Source organism: Sycon ciliatum, chromosome 3 (assembly GCF_964019385.1).
Source record: "Sycon ciliatum chromosome 3, ocSycCili1.1, whole genome shotgun sequence".
NCBI classification, from domain to species: domain Eukaryota; kingdom Metazoa; phylum Porifera; class Calcarea; order Leucosolenida; family Sycettidae; genus Sycon; species Sycon ciliatum.
The window spans coordinates 43,155,009-43,171,882 of NC_088645.1; the positions used below are offsets into that span (position 1 = coordinate 43,155,009).

Genomic DNA, 16,874 nt, shown 5'->3' on the forward strand with positions numbered 1-16,874 from the left:
CTAATGATTGACTCACCAAAATTCAACTTTGTATTGCTCAACAAGGACATTAGAGACATCTGTTACGCTGAACAACTCTCCCCTGATTCAGAGATCGCAGTTTCTTCTGGAGAGGAATTGTCCCTGTTTTGAGACGAAAGTGCGACTAGAGCGGATTCAGTTGCAGCAAGTACCTCTGTTGTAATCGCTCTGAAAATCTCGATGTCGCTCCTGTGTGCAGTGCTCGAGCCACGGTGTCGAGGGTAGTCGTTTCCGCCGCCACTATCCAGATTGAAGTGGTAAGAACTGTACAACACCTCCGCAAGCGCCTGGAGTCAACTGTTTTGCAGGGTATTCTCGCCAACTGTCCAAAATTGCCTGCAGCAATTCCTGGCGATTTTCATTAGCCACCAGAGACGCATCGCTCTGGTGGCTGTTGAAAGGCACTAGGATTGTTTGGCATGGTCGTATGGACTCTGTGCTGGCGGAGTGACCAAGAAGAGAGAGAGAGAGAACTCCTTGGTTTTGCATTGAAACGCGAAAGCACGACGATTCTCCTTCGCAGAATGGACGCGCGCACAGTTTTGCTGGTACACGAGAGACACGCATGCCTCTGACTAAGTCTGAGCTATGTGCCACTCACTAGGCCGTCGCTTGGCTTCCTGCACTCGGTTGCATGGAGCTACAAGTAGGTCGCAGCTATGTGCCACTCACTAGGCCGTCGCTTGGCTTCCTGCACTCGGTTGCATGGAGCTACAAGTAGGTCGTACCTCACAGCCTTGTGAAGTAATTTTGGTACCAAAACAAAAAAATCAAAAAACGCGCCAAGTTTCGCTTGTCGGAGGTAGTACTCCTTCGACTACTGTCTAGAATCAAGTCGACTGAAACAAGTTCAAACAACTCTGGCTTCAAACGAGCCGTCGATTAGACAAACAAAACATTCTCTCATATACTAGAGCACTCTGACAACTCACGACCTATTCCTAACGATTGCCACCGCTTATAAATATGTAGAGTACTGATTGGAATGTGCTCACAATCTCAACTAGTCAGTGCTATAATTATTTGAACTATGTGTTCCTTCCATAAATGTTGTATCCACATATAATCCACAGTGCTGCAAAGTTTCAGAGTTCTCAGGGTATCAAACAAAATTATTTCAAATACAGTGAAATTGTTCGTGGACATTATTATAGCGTAACTTGTAGTTCCCTGGTCCTTTTCTTTGCTATAAATTTATTCCTTTGCTCTCTAGCCGCCGGCGAGTCCAACAGTGAAATTGTTAGTTCATATTTATGTGGGTATGTGTGGGGGGGGGGGGGTTGAACATATTTCTATATAAGGGACCTGCACAGTACAGTAGATAGCAAATAATTATGTAGAAAACAGAAATGCATGTTCCCATCATTGTACATGGACGGGCGCAGCAGGCCGAAGCTATCAGCCAGAACAGGATTTACAATCGCCTAGAGATACTTGAGCTATTCCAGTATTCTCCGTGAGCTGTCCCATTCCACAATGGTTCATGCCACCATTATTTCTCGTAGTATCCATGTGCATAATTCCAAGACCATCTCGGATTCTTCAGCAATTTGTGCCACGGCAAAAGACAACGCTTGACTCGGTCACTGGGGCTGTCAAACTTCCCATCACAAATGAACTTCAATTTCTCATCTGGTTCAAGTATACATGTATGTACTGCCATGACTTGACCATGCTTCATCCACAGCTGGGCGAAGATTGTGGCGTTGAATTCCATAGCGCACCTTCTTGCTGCCATGCAGGAGTATGTTGAGAGAAGTGAACACATTTTTACTAAAAAAACAACAGCCACTGAAGAGGATAGCACTAGCAATAGCCTTTGGTGAATTTCCTGCAGGTACACGTTGTTGGTAGGTCTACTGGTCGGTCTCCATATCGTCAAGTTCAGAAATCACCAGTCCTGTACTACACATCTTGTAGAAGGGATCCTGATCGAAAAAATTTCTGATCATAAAATTCACTAAACTGAGGGCAAGACAAATAGTCAGATTCCGTCTAGCTGCTTTGATCAAGTGATGCTATAGCGCTAACAAGCTCCCCGTTGTTACTTCCAGCAGCTTCACTTTCCCTGCGACAGCGGCTATCAACCTTTCTGTCCAGCGTCGACAATTATCACAGATTCAACATTCTACATTTGTCAGCACTGCACTGGGTGAATATGTCTCGAGACCAATTTAGCGGATCAACAACGCTTTGCTGGAGATAAATTCTCCTCTGGAGGACCTTCAGGGTACCTGGAAGGGTATAGAAGACGGAATCGCTCACGACGTTGAGAGAACATAGAAAACAACCTCCTCTTCGATTGAAAATTGGCCAAAAAGTGTGTGAAATGTATGTGCGCAGATGCATTTCCACTGGCAAGCTAATCCCTCATTACGTCATCAGCGCTCGCTCGGCCGAAATTCAAAAGTCGTCTTCCTGCTCGACTCGATCGCTTCTGGAGACTCGTTCTTGTTCGAGGGGTCTTCTCTTTCACCAACCTTCGTCTTGGCATCGAAAACTCGGCGTCGAAAATGAAGCCGGAGTGCCCCTTTAAGGACGGTATGACGGATATATCCGTCATGACTGTGCAGTGGATACTGCATACCCTCAAATTTTCGTAACTCGGCTTTCCCTTGCCAGAATCGGGCAATCGAAAGGTCTATCGACATTAGAATTGTCTCAGCTGTCGGCTCGAACAAATCCGAAGTCGATCCGAGGTCAAATAGTGGAGCTACGGCACTCGCAAGGTATTTTACGTCCTGCAGCAAATTTTGACTTCCGTGCGCTGTGTCATTCAAGGGATTTCCCCCTGTTGCATGACAAGCCAGGCAGGTACAGAGCAGAGTGACGTCAGGCATGAATCTGAAGCTGTCAACTGCACAAAAAAAGCAGCGCTCTACCGTGAATATTACGAAAATATCAGCAATTTTACCAAATTGGCTCAAAGTCCCGTTTTGTATCTCATCCCAGCGCTATAGCAGCAATGTAGTGGCACTGTTGCGAGTGATGATTACACCAGTGTGTTCCTCTGACCAAGAGATTTCCAGGAAGCCCAAGATTATCAAAATCGATAAAAGGAAACGCAAGTTCTGATCCAAACTGCTTCCATACGTAGTGCATGAAGCAGTTTACCTGAATCAAGTCTGTCCTGAAAGGGTTAACGGTGGAAACTTGATTTTAGGGTATACTTCACCTTTTAAGGTGTAAGGGAGCATCTCATAAGTTCGCATTTTTTTCTAAACGTAACGCATTTCGAAACGGGGGTAGGGGGGTAACGCCCTTTTCGAATAGAAAAATGACAGTTCGCACATTTTCTGGATTTGTACATACTGTGCATGCAGTGCATGTGCTAGATCGCTTGTTGTTGTTGTTGTTGTTGTTTTCTTTATTTGAATTTGCTAAAACCAAACGGACAGAACTGTCCAGTGACAAGGGAGCGAATGATGAGCGTCATAATCACTATGCATCAAAACATCTCAGGACAAAATGAGACAGACTATATTAAGGAAGGGTCTGCACAACACTTTTACATAAAGGGGAGTACGAGAACAAAGGTGCGGCAGAAGTCGAAGCAAGAAAGCAATCAACGCCAGAGATATTTTTGTCCACCAAAAACAGAGAGAGAGAGAGAGAGAGAGAGAGAGAGAGAGATCCGAGAGCGAGAGAGAGACAGAGACAGAGAGACTACTTCAGCAAATGAGCGTGTTTAGGTGTAGATCTACATCTATGTGTCTGTATTTGGAGATCAGCCTTGCATTGCATGCATACAGGCTACTCACAGGTGTCAAGTGTCACATCACTAGCATCATCAAACTGTGTACAGGTCCTCCCTCATTATAACGAGTCCGGTTAGTACATAAACCCCGTTAGTAAATAGAAATCTGAAATCCCCTGGCGAATTGTGGTCTAGACAACTGTTTACAGGTCCGGTTACAACATAATCCGTTAGTACATAAAATCCGTTATAACGACCCTTTGCCCAGGTCCCTGGAGTGCCAAACCCTCAGTATAAGATAATATTGACCATGCAGGACCAAGGCCAAAACATGTAGGATAAAGCAGAACGAGGAAACGTATGATGTCTATGTATTCGTGAATGTGGACGATCCTTTGCATCCAAGGAAGAGTTATGTTGGACATTTTCAATTATCTTATAACGAGTTGAAGCATCGATAATTTATGTTGTATAGAGGGTAGCCCCGGTAAGTACGAAGTAGTGCCTATTTCACCTTTAGCTGCAAGTCCTGCTACAAGATAAGTCTCGTTATAAGATAACTTTTTCGATGGCCCAGAGATTATCTACTAACGAGGGAGGACCTGTACCTGGTCAGCTTTTACAGTACACAGTGGTTGTGGAGGAACTCTGTTTATGTGCGTGTACATGTCATTCATTGTTCTTGTACTCAGTAGATGCAGTACTGTATGCCATTCACTTTGACCATGTTGACATTCATGTGCATACCATGGGCATACAAGTCATGTGCATGGACATGCATGGCATGGACATGCACACTATTAGGTCGACACGGAAAATGTGCGATAAGACTTTCAAATAGAGGGGGGAGGTAGGGGGGTAAAGTCTATTTGAAATGCGTTACGTTTACAAAAAAAGTGCGAACTTATGAGATGCTCCCTAACGTATTTGAGCCATGACCAGACAGCGGCATTTACTAACGGGGCTTTCAAGAGTGGGCCTAGACATTTGGTGTTGGGTTGAAAGTTGATGCACATGTGTAGTCGATCTCATGTAATAAGGCAACACTGCCTGTTTGTTATTCGACGTTAAATAAACCAATCCAAATGTGTGTGTATGTGCATGTGTGTGTGTATGTGTGTGAGTGTGTGTGTAAGTGTGTGTGTGTGTGTGTTTGTGTGTGTGTGTGCGTGTGCGTATGCGCGCACGTGTGTGTGTGTGTGTGTGTGTGTGTGTGTGTGTGTGTGTGTGTGTGTGTGTGTGTGTGTGTGTGTGTGTGTGTGAACTCTCGTTGGCCGCTAGCCTGCGGAGCGTGCTGCGTAACGTATTCAACGACCCATGTCTGTCGGCCCCTCATATGAGGGGACATGTGACCGTTTTACGGCAATGTTCAGGACAGGAGACAGGACAGGTGTGAGCAATGAGCATGCATGCATGCGTGTGTGCACGTGTATGTGTGTGTGTATGTGTGTGTGTGTGTGTGTGTGTTGATGCGTGAATGTGCATGTGCATGTGTGTGTGTGTGGGGGGGGGGGGGGGGTGCACGTGTCCGTGTGTGTGTGTGTGTTTGCGTGTATGTCTGCGCGTGTGTTGTGTTTGTGTGTGTGGGGTGTGTGTGTGTGTGTGTGTGTGTGTGTGTGTGTGTGTGTGTGTGTGTGCATGTGTTTGTGTGCTTGTGTGAATGTGTGTGTGTCGGTTGATGGCTGTGTTGTGCCTGTGTGTTATCCGGTATGCGATTTTCTGTTGTTACGCAGTGGATCAAGTCAGAAGTACAGCAGCATGGAAAACATGCCATGCTTGCCACGTACAGTGACAAACTGGTTGCTGTGTGGTATGATGGTGGGAACGTCACCAAGATCCTGGAGACATCAGACCTGCAGACATGGCACAGTATTGACCTACCAAGTGAAAACAGTAAGCTGCAATGCCCATCACTGGCATCTCATGGTGGTATGCTATACATGTACTGTAACACATACACCAAGAGCACCAACACATGGGTGCGGTCTCTTCTGCAGTACTGTGACACACCAGATAACGGTGATGGCGGCTGGGGTGGCGGTGGTGGTGATGGTGGTGGTCAGTGGACCAAACTTACGGACGTCCCGTCGCACTGTAACCATGACTGGTGTACTCTACATGTATGTCATGATGCTATTTCTCTATATGGTGGCCGGCATGGTGGAACAGATCAAGATCATGTTAGTACCTATTCTCTAGCTAGCAAGCAGTGGAGCTCTTCTTCATCATCCATTACTAGCCTAGTATTACCTTCATTGCCACTACCATGCAGCGATGCATCACTTGTCACATTCCCTGATTCACTGTACTTAGTTGGTGGTCCTACTGGTTGTTTTTTCAAACACCATGATGGTAGGTGGGTGTCCACCACTCCACCTGATGGTGTTGAGCTGAAGTTTAGTGCAGCATGCGCACTGTCTGACCATAGCATGGTTATTTGCCCCAACAGTCCTTCTGCTGAGTGTGTTGTACATGATATTTCATCTGCTCAGGTCTATCCACTACCAGCTATGCCAGAGTTCAGTTATTCAAGTTATTACACTCCATCTCTCACACTGTTTGGCAGTACCCTGGTACTCAGTGTAGGTGAACCTTACAGTCCTAGTGGTGCTCTGTACACACTGGATATGAGTGTGTGAGTGTAGTAGGTTACTAACTACAGTCAATCACTGATGATAACTACAGTATGCAAACTGTACTGCTTTTCACTTTCTTTCTATTATCAGAAAGTTGATAATCTTTGTTTTCAGATCTCTCTGTCAAACTATTTTTTTCAACCAAAATCACTATCTAGCCTATCTTACCACTGTTTCTGCTCCACCTTGTCCCCTGGTACTGTCCCCTGGTACTGTCCCCCTGGTACTGTCCCCTGGTACTGTCCCCTGGTACTGTCCCCCTGGTACTGTCCCCTGGTACTGTCCCCCAGGTACTGTCCCCCGGTACTTATTTTTCTCACCCACACCCTCTACTCTGTTATCGGCCCTCTTAAGAGTTGTGTTCATCACTGTTGAGGCTTCCGATGGAAAATAAAAGAATACTACTACTGCTACTACTACTACTATTGTCCCCTGGTACTGTCCCCTGGTACTGTCCCCGGGTATTGTCCCCGGGTACTGTCTCCTGGTACTGTCTCCTGGTACTGTCCCCTGGTACTGTCCCCGGGTACTGTCCCCGGGTACTGTCCCCGGGTACTGTCTCCTGGTACTGTCCCCTGGTGCTGTCCCCTGGTACTGTCCCCTGGTACTGTCCCCGGGTACTGTCTCCTGGTACTGTCCCCTGGTACTGTCCACGGGTACTGTCCCCTGGTACTGTCCCCGGGTGCTGTCCCCTGGTACTGTCCCCTGGTACTGTCCCCTGGTACTGTCCCCGGGTACTGATAGAGGAGACAGGCTAGATACATGAATGTAGATAATCTGTACCGGTATGTGTGTGTGTTGTGTTGTGTTTATTTTAATTCGGAAACCAAACGGGCAGATCAGCCCGATGAAAAGGTGGCGAATGCAGATAGAAAGCACTAGTTAATGAAATTGGGGAGGGATTTAATAAGGATAGAGGTGGAGAGAAACTAAGCCAGCTGATCATCAAACAGGACGTTTGGTACTCTAGGTACTAAGGGTGTGCGGGATCATGCTGGCGCGGAACTGGCGGAGCGTGGAGATGGCACGTATATCGCTGGGTAAGGTGTTGCACAGCTGGGCGCCCCGGAACGCGAGGCAACTATTGCCGAACCTGGTGCAAACTGGCGGTTGGCGCAGACCCATGGTGGAGTGCAACCTAGTTGGGCCAGCTGACGAAGGAACTAGGAGGGCTTGCAGATCAAAACTTGCGTTCCCATTCCGAGACCTCCAGGCAAGAACGATAAACTTCTGCCTGAATATCTCGGATACTCTGTATGTGTCCAATTTCAGCAGGAGGGTGCGCGCGGAGGTGTGAAAACCACCCTTGCTGCCCGATTCTGCATGACTTGTAGCCGATCCAATTGGTTGGCAGTAAGAAGTGGGGAGAACGCATTGGATCCGTACATCAGGTCAGACATGATGATCGCTTTAAAGTAGAGAACTCGGCTCTGATGAGTCAAGCAGCGACGCAACCTCCATAGTGCTCCGATCCTCTGGGCCAGTCGAGCGATGCTGCGATCAACATGGGGCGTCCATGACAGATCCGAGTCGAGCCTCGGCGGAGCACTCCAAGATACCTGGCCGCAGTGACGACAAGAATTGCTCGACGGTGGTGATCCGTTCCTCGTAGCGGCGACGCTTGTCCTGCTCATTACGCTTGTACACAGCGGGCAAGGCAAACTTGGCGTTGATAGGGGCGTGGGGGTTGAAAACCCGGACATCAAAGTACGAACGCTCGTACCGACCTCCCCAGACTCCACTGGCACCGATGTCCAGGCGGGCGTTGTCTTCAGTTGAACCCGACCGTAGCGTCATCCTCTCACCTGTCAGCGGCTCTAGCAGCGGTTCCACCACAACTTGGTGCGCAACTTCCTTCATGATGGATGCTGTGAGGTTGCGTACCTCGTTGTGGCGGAGGCTAGGGTAGCCGCCGGTTGAGCAGGAGAGAGCATTGGTCACGGTGAATAATTTACCACAGCTGCCAGCAGAGGGCAACCGCTTCAGAGGCCAGCCATATCGCAATGAAACCGGATCATGAAATGCCCCCTTGGATAGCATGAAGCCAGACATCTTCAGTGGTTTGCATGTCAGCCACGACGAGGCACCCTTCTCCGCCGCCAGCTCCCTGGACCGCTTTAAGTCCGAAGCGATGCTCACTTCCACAGCGATTAGGGTCTCCTTCTCCCTTACGGAGTGGATCCTGCGCACCTTCGCCTTTTTTGCCTTCATGGTGTGGTGAACATCACCTAGGTCCGTGTTTTGCACGATGATCCGCTCCGCCAATGGCTGCGTGATGGTCCTGGAGTCATCAAACTGGCTGGCGAGATCGCACGGGTTGATTAGATCCATGCTCCCTAGGCAACAAAGCAGAGCGAGGAGAGTACGGGTGGTCTGATCAGGAGCGGGGTGTCCTGTGAGCGCCGGGATAAACTCGCCGTGGATAATCTCCTCCAGTGGCTGGAAATTCTCCGTCGCTTCTGGCATGGTGCGAGCGAGGAATGTCCACTTGCCCTTCAGCCCTTGCGAGAACGCTGTGTACGCTGCTTGTGGTTGCGATTGGGCGTACCTGGTGAGGACTTGCAGTTCCTTCACCCATTCCGTGACCTTCGCTGTAACAAACTGCTTGCAGAAAGCAGCAGTGCCCAGTCCCGCACCCAGGTGACCATGGTGACGGCAACCGTCTTGCATGATTGCGATGTTAGTATCATGGAGCACTTCCTCCGCGGTTTTGGCAAACTGTGGTTTCACCAGGAGAGTGGACTTGGAACCATTGATGAAGTATCCGTACTTGTGGCCCTCCTCCTCGAGCATGTTCCACCATACACGCAGCGCATGCATACGGCCTGCTGCTGTGAAATCATCCGCAAACCAGATGCGCTGTGCCGCTGAGCTGCTCGCTGCCTTCTGCATGGGAGGAGCCCAATGGCATACATGGGCATTGCCATCGGGTCTCCCTGGGTGGTGCCCTCCTCAGAAAGAAGACACTTCCCATCGACGAACAACCGTGCGGGAAGCCGGTAGGTGTTGGTGACGGCACCCGCGATAGCCGGACAGAGGTGACGGATGTTGTGTAAGCACACACTGCGGTTCAGCCTGTTAAACGCATTGCTCACGTCTGCTAGGAGGACTGCTTCGGTCTTTTCCTCGTTCCACAGGTGCTGCATTGCGTGGATTGCTGCTTCCACACCACATTCTTGGCCACCACACAGCTGAAGCAACCCGACCGCCTGCTGGATCTGCTCTCCGATCATGGTGAGGATGGCTTTGCCTACTGTTCTTCTGAGGACTTCACATATGCCGACTGGGCGCACCCCGGGCTCCTTATCCAGAGGCACCAAGCGGCATGCCGTGAATGACTCCAGGGAAACTGGGTCGATGATTCCGGTGGCGATGCGCTTGGCGCAGGCGGCGATGCTATCACATAGCTGGTCGGAGGACGCTCCGAACGAGGTGCACAAGCGTTTCCAGCTGGTAGATTCCATGCCTGATGGGCCCGCTGCTCAATTTGTCTTTAGCAGCAATTGCCGAATTATGTCTCTGTTCAGAGCTTCGAACAGCACCGGGTGCGGCAGTTCAGGGCAGGGCCGATGATGAGGGCATCTGCATGCATGGGTTCCGTCGGCGGGTGCTTTTCTTTCAGCGTTTGCCTCACGGTTTTACCATCCGCGGAGGAGTCCAGATTAAGCAGCCCACCCGAGGGCATTGCTGTCAGGGACTGGAGAGCTGCACCCAGTTTACCATTAATGAGTGATGAGGGTAGCGAAACGTCGCGCGTCATCTGGACTTTGGGCCCTTTTCCCGGCACGTTCCTTGGTTAGTTGGCGCTGGATGGTGCGTGCTTCTCGGACGAGTTCATCGATGTTTCCCTCGTTCCAAAGCTGCATTCGTCGGTTCAGACATTCAACATGCACCTTACGTGTCAAGCAGTTGACCGGTTGTTGCAGTAGAAGACTGTGGCAGACCTTAAGTGCCTTCAAAGCTATGCCTTCTCCCGCCGCATTTATTCCGGCACATTGTCCCCCCAAATGTGAACTGATCCACCTAAATCGCGATTGACGGGACCCGAACGCACCAACATGTTGAGGTAGCGAGCGCTCAAGTCCACCACTGACCTGCCATGTGCACCCGATGGGATGGAAAACAGGTTAGGCCGGAAGTGTACGATTTCCTCGTACGCTGCAGCTATGACCTGCCCTGTGTCCTCGGGGCTCAGCTCACCGAGTCTGAGTCGTTGGTCAGCGGGCGGGATTGGCGGTGTTGCAGCCCCCTGCCCACTAGCTGTACCGAGCGCATGCGCGTTTATGGGTTCTGGCTCGCTGTTGCTATTGGGCTTCGAGGAGCTCAGGCTCGCTAGGAGGGCGACCTCTCGTGCCGTTTGGTAGTCGGTCTTGCCATGGAGCATTGGCTTCATGTGGCCGTGCAACTTCTCCACAGTAGCCGGTCACCGAAGGTGTTGGTGTGGAGGCATCGAGAAGGTCCCATGCTACCTTTTGCGAATTGGAAATCGGGTCGGCGAGGTGGCGTTGTTCCAGGGTGTCCCACACCAGCTGCTGCGAGGCCGACACTTGGGTAGTGCCATCTAGTCCTTGGTCCTGACCGTCGACACAGAGCTCAGCGACGTGGAGCTGTTCCAGTGCGTCCCACGCCAACTGCTGCGAGTCCGACACCTGCTTGGTGCTATCTAGTCCTTGGCCCTGACCGTCGGTGTGGAACTTGTCCAGAGGCGGAGAGTCTTGAGCCGACTGTTGCGAAACGTGGGCTTCGCCCAGGGTTGTCGGTCTCCGCGTGGGGGACGCGGCGGCTGGAATGTATCGTATGGTTCGAAAGCCTACAGGACTAGCTCTCGCCGTGATTGTTTGCGAATTTCGGCATCTTGCCCTGTTCCCAGGCCCGCAATCCTCGCATAGCTTGCCAGCTTCTCGGCAACAGCAGTCTTTTCCGCACTTGGAATTGCCAGTGCACTGGCAACACTGGCCGTCAGGAACGCCAGTCGCGGGGTTGCCCTTTGCGGGCATCACTGTGGAGGGAGCTACCAAGTCTACTTGTGCAAAGTTCGCGAAACTCGGGTGAAAGCAGGAGCACAAAATTCAAACTCTACGTCACGGGACGAAACTTTAATCTGTACTCGAGCTGTATGCGCAACGAATCGGGAGCTGGCTCCCCGCTGATGTCTTGCGATGTCTTGCGGCGCCGATTTTGCTTATGTGAACCAACCCTAATATTGACTGAGTACGAGGTCAATAGGAAATAAAAGCCGAGTAAAAGACCGACTCGAAGCCGAGGTCTTTTACGAGGTTTTTATTTCCTATACTGACCAAGTACGAAGTCAATATTAGATTTATCACGACAAACAGTCCGTATTTCAAATTCCAGAACGATAACCTCATGAATCCCGGTTTTATGATTGCACAACCGTTACACCATCACCTCCTCATACAAAGTCAGTGACCCGGCACCGTTCATCTGCGCAACGTACAAGCAGTCAATATAGCCCTAAGGAGTGAAATATGCAGAAATATTTGACTTTTGGATACGAGTTAAGAGTAACTCTCCATCACTGTAACTAGATACTATATACAGTCAGAAAGTGCAACAACTAGGCACAAAACTGACAGAGTACTGAGACACTCGACGTCCTGACACCTAGCTTCGACACATCTCCGTAGCGCTAACTGACAGCCTTTCAACTCGGAAGGTTCAAGGTTATGGAAAGACCAAAGAGGGGAAAGTAAGCGCAACGAAAACGAGCACAAGCTACAGTCCCAACGGAACAAATAATGTCGATTGTTACTGGACGATGACGAGACCAGTAGGATACTGGACAAAGCGGTCTAACTACAATTCGAAGCAGCAAAACAGCACACCACCCAACTTTGGTGGCTCATAAAATCAAATATAAGTAAAGAAGGGGGAAGCTTTGCGAAAACGACTTGTACAAGCCGAAAGCCAAACTCCTACGGTACTCCTCATGCATGACATTGTGATGGACTAGTTGACTACAAAACAAGTTGTTTACACTGATTAAGGTAGCAGCCTACCCATAAATTTCATATGGCATTCCACCGTAACTTTGGAGTCTATCAATGGATATGAGTGAAATTTTGAAAAAACACACACTCCTGCCACTACGCTGGCCCTCTGGACATGATTAAAAAGTTCTTGCGCCTCACTGACAGGCTTTCCAGGCCGGAAAAACTCAAAATTCCGGCATAGTGCCACGGTGTGCGGCTGGTCAGATCCAGACCAGATTTTCAGAGATTTTGCAGCTATTCATGCTCTTTCAACTGACGTAGCACTCGATATGAATTTACAAATTCGATTTTCAGCGAATTTTTGGGTAGTCTGCCGCATTATAAAAGAATTTATCAATTGAAAATTTAATTATAATAATTATCTTGGAATGGGCAACTTTGAAAGCCTATATCTCACGAACCATTGGACCGAATCACCTCAAATTTTCAACATAGACCCTTTAGGATATATCCCTTCCTAAACTGATGCCGTTTACGCGATATGAGGAACTTCAATTTTTGACCCCTGTGAAGGTGTCCGGCATAGTGCCATGGTGTGCGAGCCACCCAGGAGCCAAAAAAATGCATTTACATTTTTTCATTTTTTCTTGCCCATTCTGTCCATGCGCGGGGTCCGAACCTAAAACAAGTCCAGAAGCAGCCATGTGTGATGGGATAGGGCCTCTCAACGTGGCCCTGGAATCTGTCACAATGGCACGAGTGTGCGTTCTCCCACAGACCCAAGTCAATTTTTGAATTTGTTTAGGTTTAGGGCGTGCTACGAGGTCGTACCTTTGATACAACATCCAGTGCTGGGACCTCCACAGCAAGCCATTTCCACAGCGCTGCACACCAAATCCAGGACACCCTCAGAAACCGGCAAAGACTACCAAAGACTACCACTCACGTTTCACTACAGCCTAGTACTGAATCCTACCTGACTTCTTGACACGACTCAATCTTGCCAAAGTCACTAAATCAACGTCAAGCCACATATCTGCAACGTCACGAGGGTGCAGCCCAATTATTATTATTATTCACACATATCCGCTGGATGAGTACGCGTGGCCCATGCACCATGGGGACCCACGAATACAAACCAGCATAATATGTTCCCTCAGCAATACAAGCAAGCACGCAAAGAATATTATTATTTTATTTATTTTACCAGGGTGTTTCCCACAGAAACAAAGATAAATGAGAGCCCAGGCAGCGAAAACAAAACGAAGAGAGATGAGGACACAGCCAACGAAAACAGTTCCAAAGCGTAGCCAGGGATTGAGTGTGTGCATATGGGTTAGCCCTTTCCCAAAGGTGCTCTTTTAATTTTTTTTATTTATTTATTCAACATCTTATGGCTTCCGATGGCAGCCAAAACGGGAAGATGTGGGTGATAGCCAACCATGGTAAAAGAAGGAGAAGATTATTTATCGCACCCCACGTGAGTGTCTCCATGGTTTGAGCCAATCAGCGGCCTTACTGAGCGTGCAATATTCCCCAGTACACCGCCAGCCAATGTGGATGCACTGCAGTGCGATATTGCACCCCGGCGAGTGAGCGTGCAAATAACCTATATTTGCACGCTCACTTCGAAGTGAGCGTGCAAATATAGGTTATTTGCACGCTCACTTCGAAGCGAGCGTGCAAATAACCTATATTTGCACGCTCACTTCGAAGTGAGCGTGCAGATATAGGTTATTTGCACGTTCGCTTCGAAGTGAGCGTGCAGATAATTATAGGTTATTTCAACTTATTTGCACGCTCACTCGCCGGGGTGCAATAATACCAATATCGCACTGCAGTGCATCCACATAGTCATCTGGTCATTGGCTGGCGGTGTACTGGGGAATATTGCGAGTCGCTCCGCCAAGCAGTCGCTGCTGACTTGCTGCAGCACACCAAATAATAATTGGTCGAGGGCGCTGTCGCGGAAGCGAATGTGGACCCGGCTTGCGTCCGCAAAGTCAACTTCACAAGCTCCGTGAGAGTCGAGACAGCAGACGCCCAAGTATTGGAGAAGACTGTCGACAGCCGATTTGAGAAACTGTCCGACGCCGCCATCGACAGCCTGAGCAGAAAAACAAAAACACAGAGCAGGCAACTGACAAATGGCTCCGCTTATTCGACGAGTATTGTAAAGACACAGGACGTCGCTGTGACCTGAGTACGGTTACGGCAAGCGACCTAGCTTACATTCTGCGACATGCATACGTCAAATTCCGTCCGAAGAAAGCTGGAGTGAAGTTCTACTCTGCATCAAGCTTGCTCGGTTTCCGTTCCGCAATACATCGCAAGCTAGTCGAGTTGAAGCGGCTCATGAACGTCCACAGTGACCCAGCGTTCAAGGACGCAAACATTGCATTGAAGGCTTTCCTCCTGAAGCCAAAGAAAGCGGGGAGAAGTCAAAGCGGTGGAGCACAAACACCCCATCAACGACGACGACATGAGCAAGCTGTCCCGCTACTTCCATGATCTCCCGTGTATACAGCAGCTGCTCGAAAGAAGTGTTCCTCTAAAAATGAACGCGACTGGTTGTGCTGTGTGGTATGACTGTGAAATGATAGCAGGGTTGCATGAAGCATGCTAGGGTTGCACCAGACCGTGTCAAGTCACACACACAAGTGTGTGGTGACAGACTGTGTGGTGGCAGGGGTGCGATAAATGTATTACTGCACTCGGACGCGTGCAATACCGGCGTCGATATCTGCACTTACGGCTTCGCCGTTCGTGCAGATATCGGCCGGTATTGCACTGGTCCTTGTGCAGTAATACATACATACATGAAAAGGAAACAGCCGAAAAGCTATATTAGAGAGGTTTAGCACAACGAAATTCGTTGTTCATTTTCGTTATGCCGCTGTACGAAAAAGCCGACCGAAATTCGCTGAATTTTTGTTTAGCAGAACGTTCTCCACGAACTTCGGTGTCGCTAGTGGATACCGTGGATGTCGCGGAAATCCCCGCGAAATACAAAATAATCAATAGTAATCCTCGTCACTCCCCGACTATCGTAAACTGGTGGCCTCACCACTCGAATGCTTCTTGAGCAGGAAATGCAACCGATCCACAAGCCCTTTCTTTTTCAGCCCAGCAAATCTCTCATCGCTCTGGGAAAGCAGCAGAGCTGCTTCTTCATTCGTGCGTGATTTCCGCAAGAAACGGCATCGACCTCACAAGGCGGAGCATCATGAGATCCATCTGCGTATCCCACGTAAGTCATCGTCCCTCCTGATCACCAGAGGTAACAGCAGCTGCAGAGACTGCAGGATTTTAGTTCGGCGCCGACATTCTGGTCGTGAAAACAAGAACCTCAGAAAAAAATGTCGAAAGGAAAGGAAAAATTCTCATGTGATCGCGGTACGAAAAGTCGACAGACCAAACTTCGTTGGATTGATGTTTTCCGCGAGTGTGTGTCCCGAAGTTCGTGGCAAGTTTCGTTACTCGTCCCCGGGCTTCAAAATCTAACGAAAATTCAGACGAATTTCGTTGTGCTAAACCTCTTTATTGATTAGTTTTTACGTATCTAATATTGACTGAGTACGAGTTCAATATAGGAAATAAAAGCCGAGTTAAAGACCGAGGCGAAGCCGAGGTCCTTTACGAGGTTTTTATTTCCTATACTGACCAAGTACGAAGTCAATATTAGATTTATCACGACAAACAGTCCGTATTTCAAATTCCAGAACGATAACCTCATGGATCCCGGTTTTATGATTGCACAACCGTTGCACCACCACCTACTCATGCAGTGACAATGCTGCACTAGGCACTGTTCAACTGCGCAACCCCTAAGCAGTCAAATATAAGCAGTCAATATAGCCCTAAGGAGTGAAATATGCAGGAATATTTGACTGCTTAGGTATGGCAAAAATCTATGTGAGTCAATACTAAGGGAGTGATAATTGCAAGTATTATTATTATGGTGCACTCAGTCATCATGGTCATCAGCAGGCCCTCAGATTCACTTTAAATTCTTTCAATGATGCAGAAGTCTTCACTGAGTCGGGAAGTTGTAGCCATGCACAGTAGCCCTGGAAGAATGGCGATCTTGTGAATTGCGTTGACTTGGCCTTGGGAAGAGACACTTTGTTTCTGGTTGAGCGGCCCGAAACAAACCAGTTATAAGGCTTTATATGTTCAGGAAAACAACCCAAGAGCATTCGATGAACCAATATACAGAGGCAAGTTAGTCGTCGTTGCTCTAACGGAGTAGTCTGAGCTAATAAGTACAACTCATTGGAGGGAAAGGAAGGTTTCTTCGAGAACAAAATTTTTAGAACTTTCTTATGATGAACTTCAATGGAATCGGATAAGACCTTAGCTAGGCCACACCAGGCTATGGCAGCATATTCAAACAATGGAAGGAGATAAATTTTATATATAGCGGAACGGCACGGAATAGAGAGATGTTTACAATGACTTTTAATATAGCCAAGAGCACGGCTGACTTTATTACAAATGTAATCTACATGAGCCGACCAGGACATGGATGAATCGAACATTACCCCTAGGTGTTTGTGCTCCTTT

The 16,874-nt window shown here is 48.7% G+C and overlaps 1 protein-coding gene across 3 annotated transcripts in view; it reads left to right on the forward strand.

Annotated features, from left to right (window-relative positions):
* LOC135812296 (mitogen-activated protein kinase kinase kinase 7-like) overlaps window positions 1–16,874 on the forward strand; it is a 214,904-nt gene that overhangs the window by 51,264 nt on the left and 146,766 nt on the right. The window contains exon 7 of one of the 3 annotated variants that reach the window (XM_065325669.1): window positions 5,452–6,773. The exons of the other annotated variants lie outside the window; for them this stretch is intronic. Within the exon in view, the coding sequence (XP_065181741.1) occupies window positions 5,452–6,357 (906 nt within the window). The 3' untranslated portion in view covers window positions 6,358–6,773. Of the gene's footprint in view, window positions 1–5,451; window positions 6,774–16,874 lie in introns of those variants that run through there. 3 annotated transcript variants of the gene reach the window in all.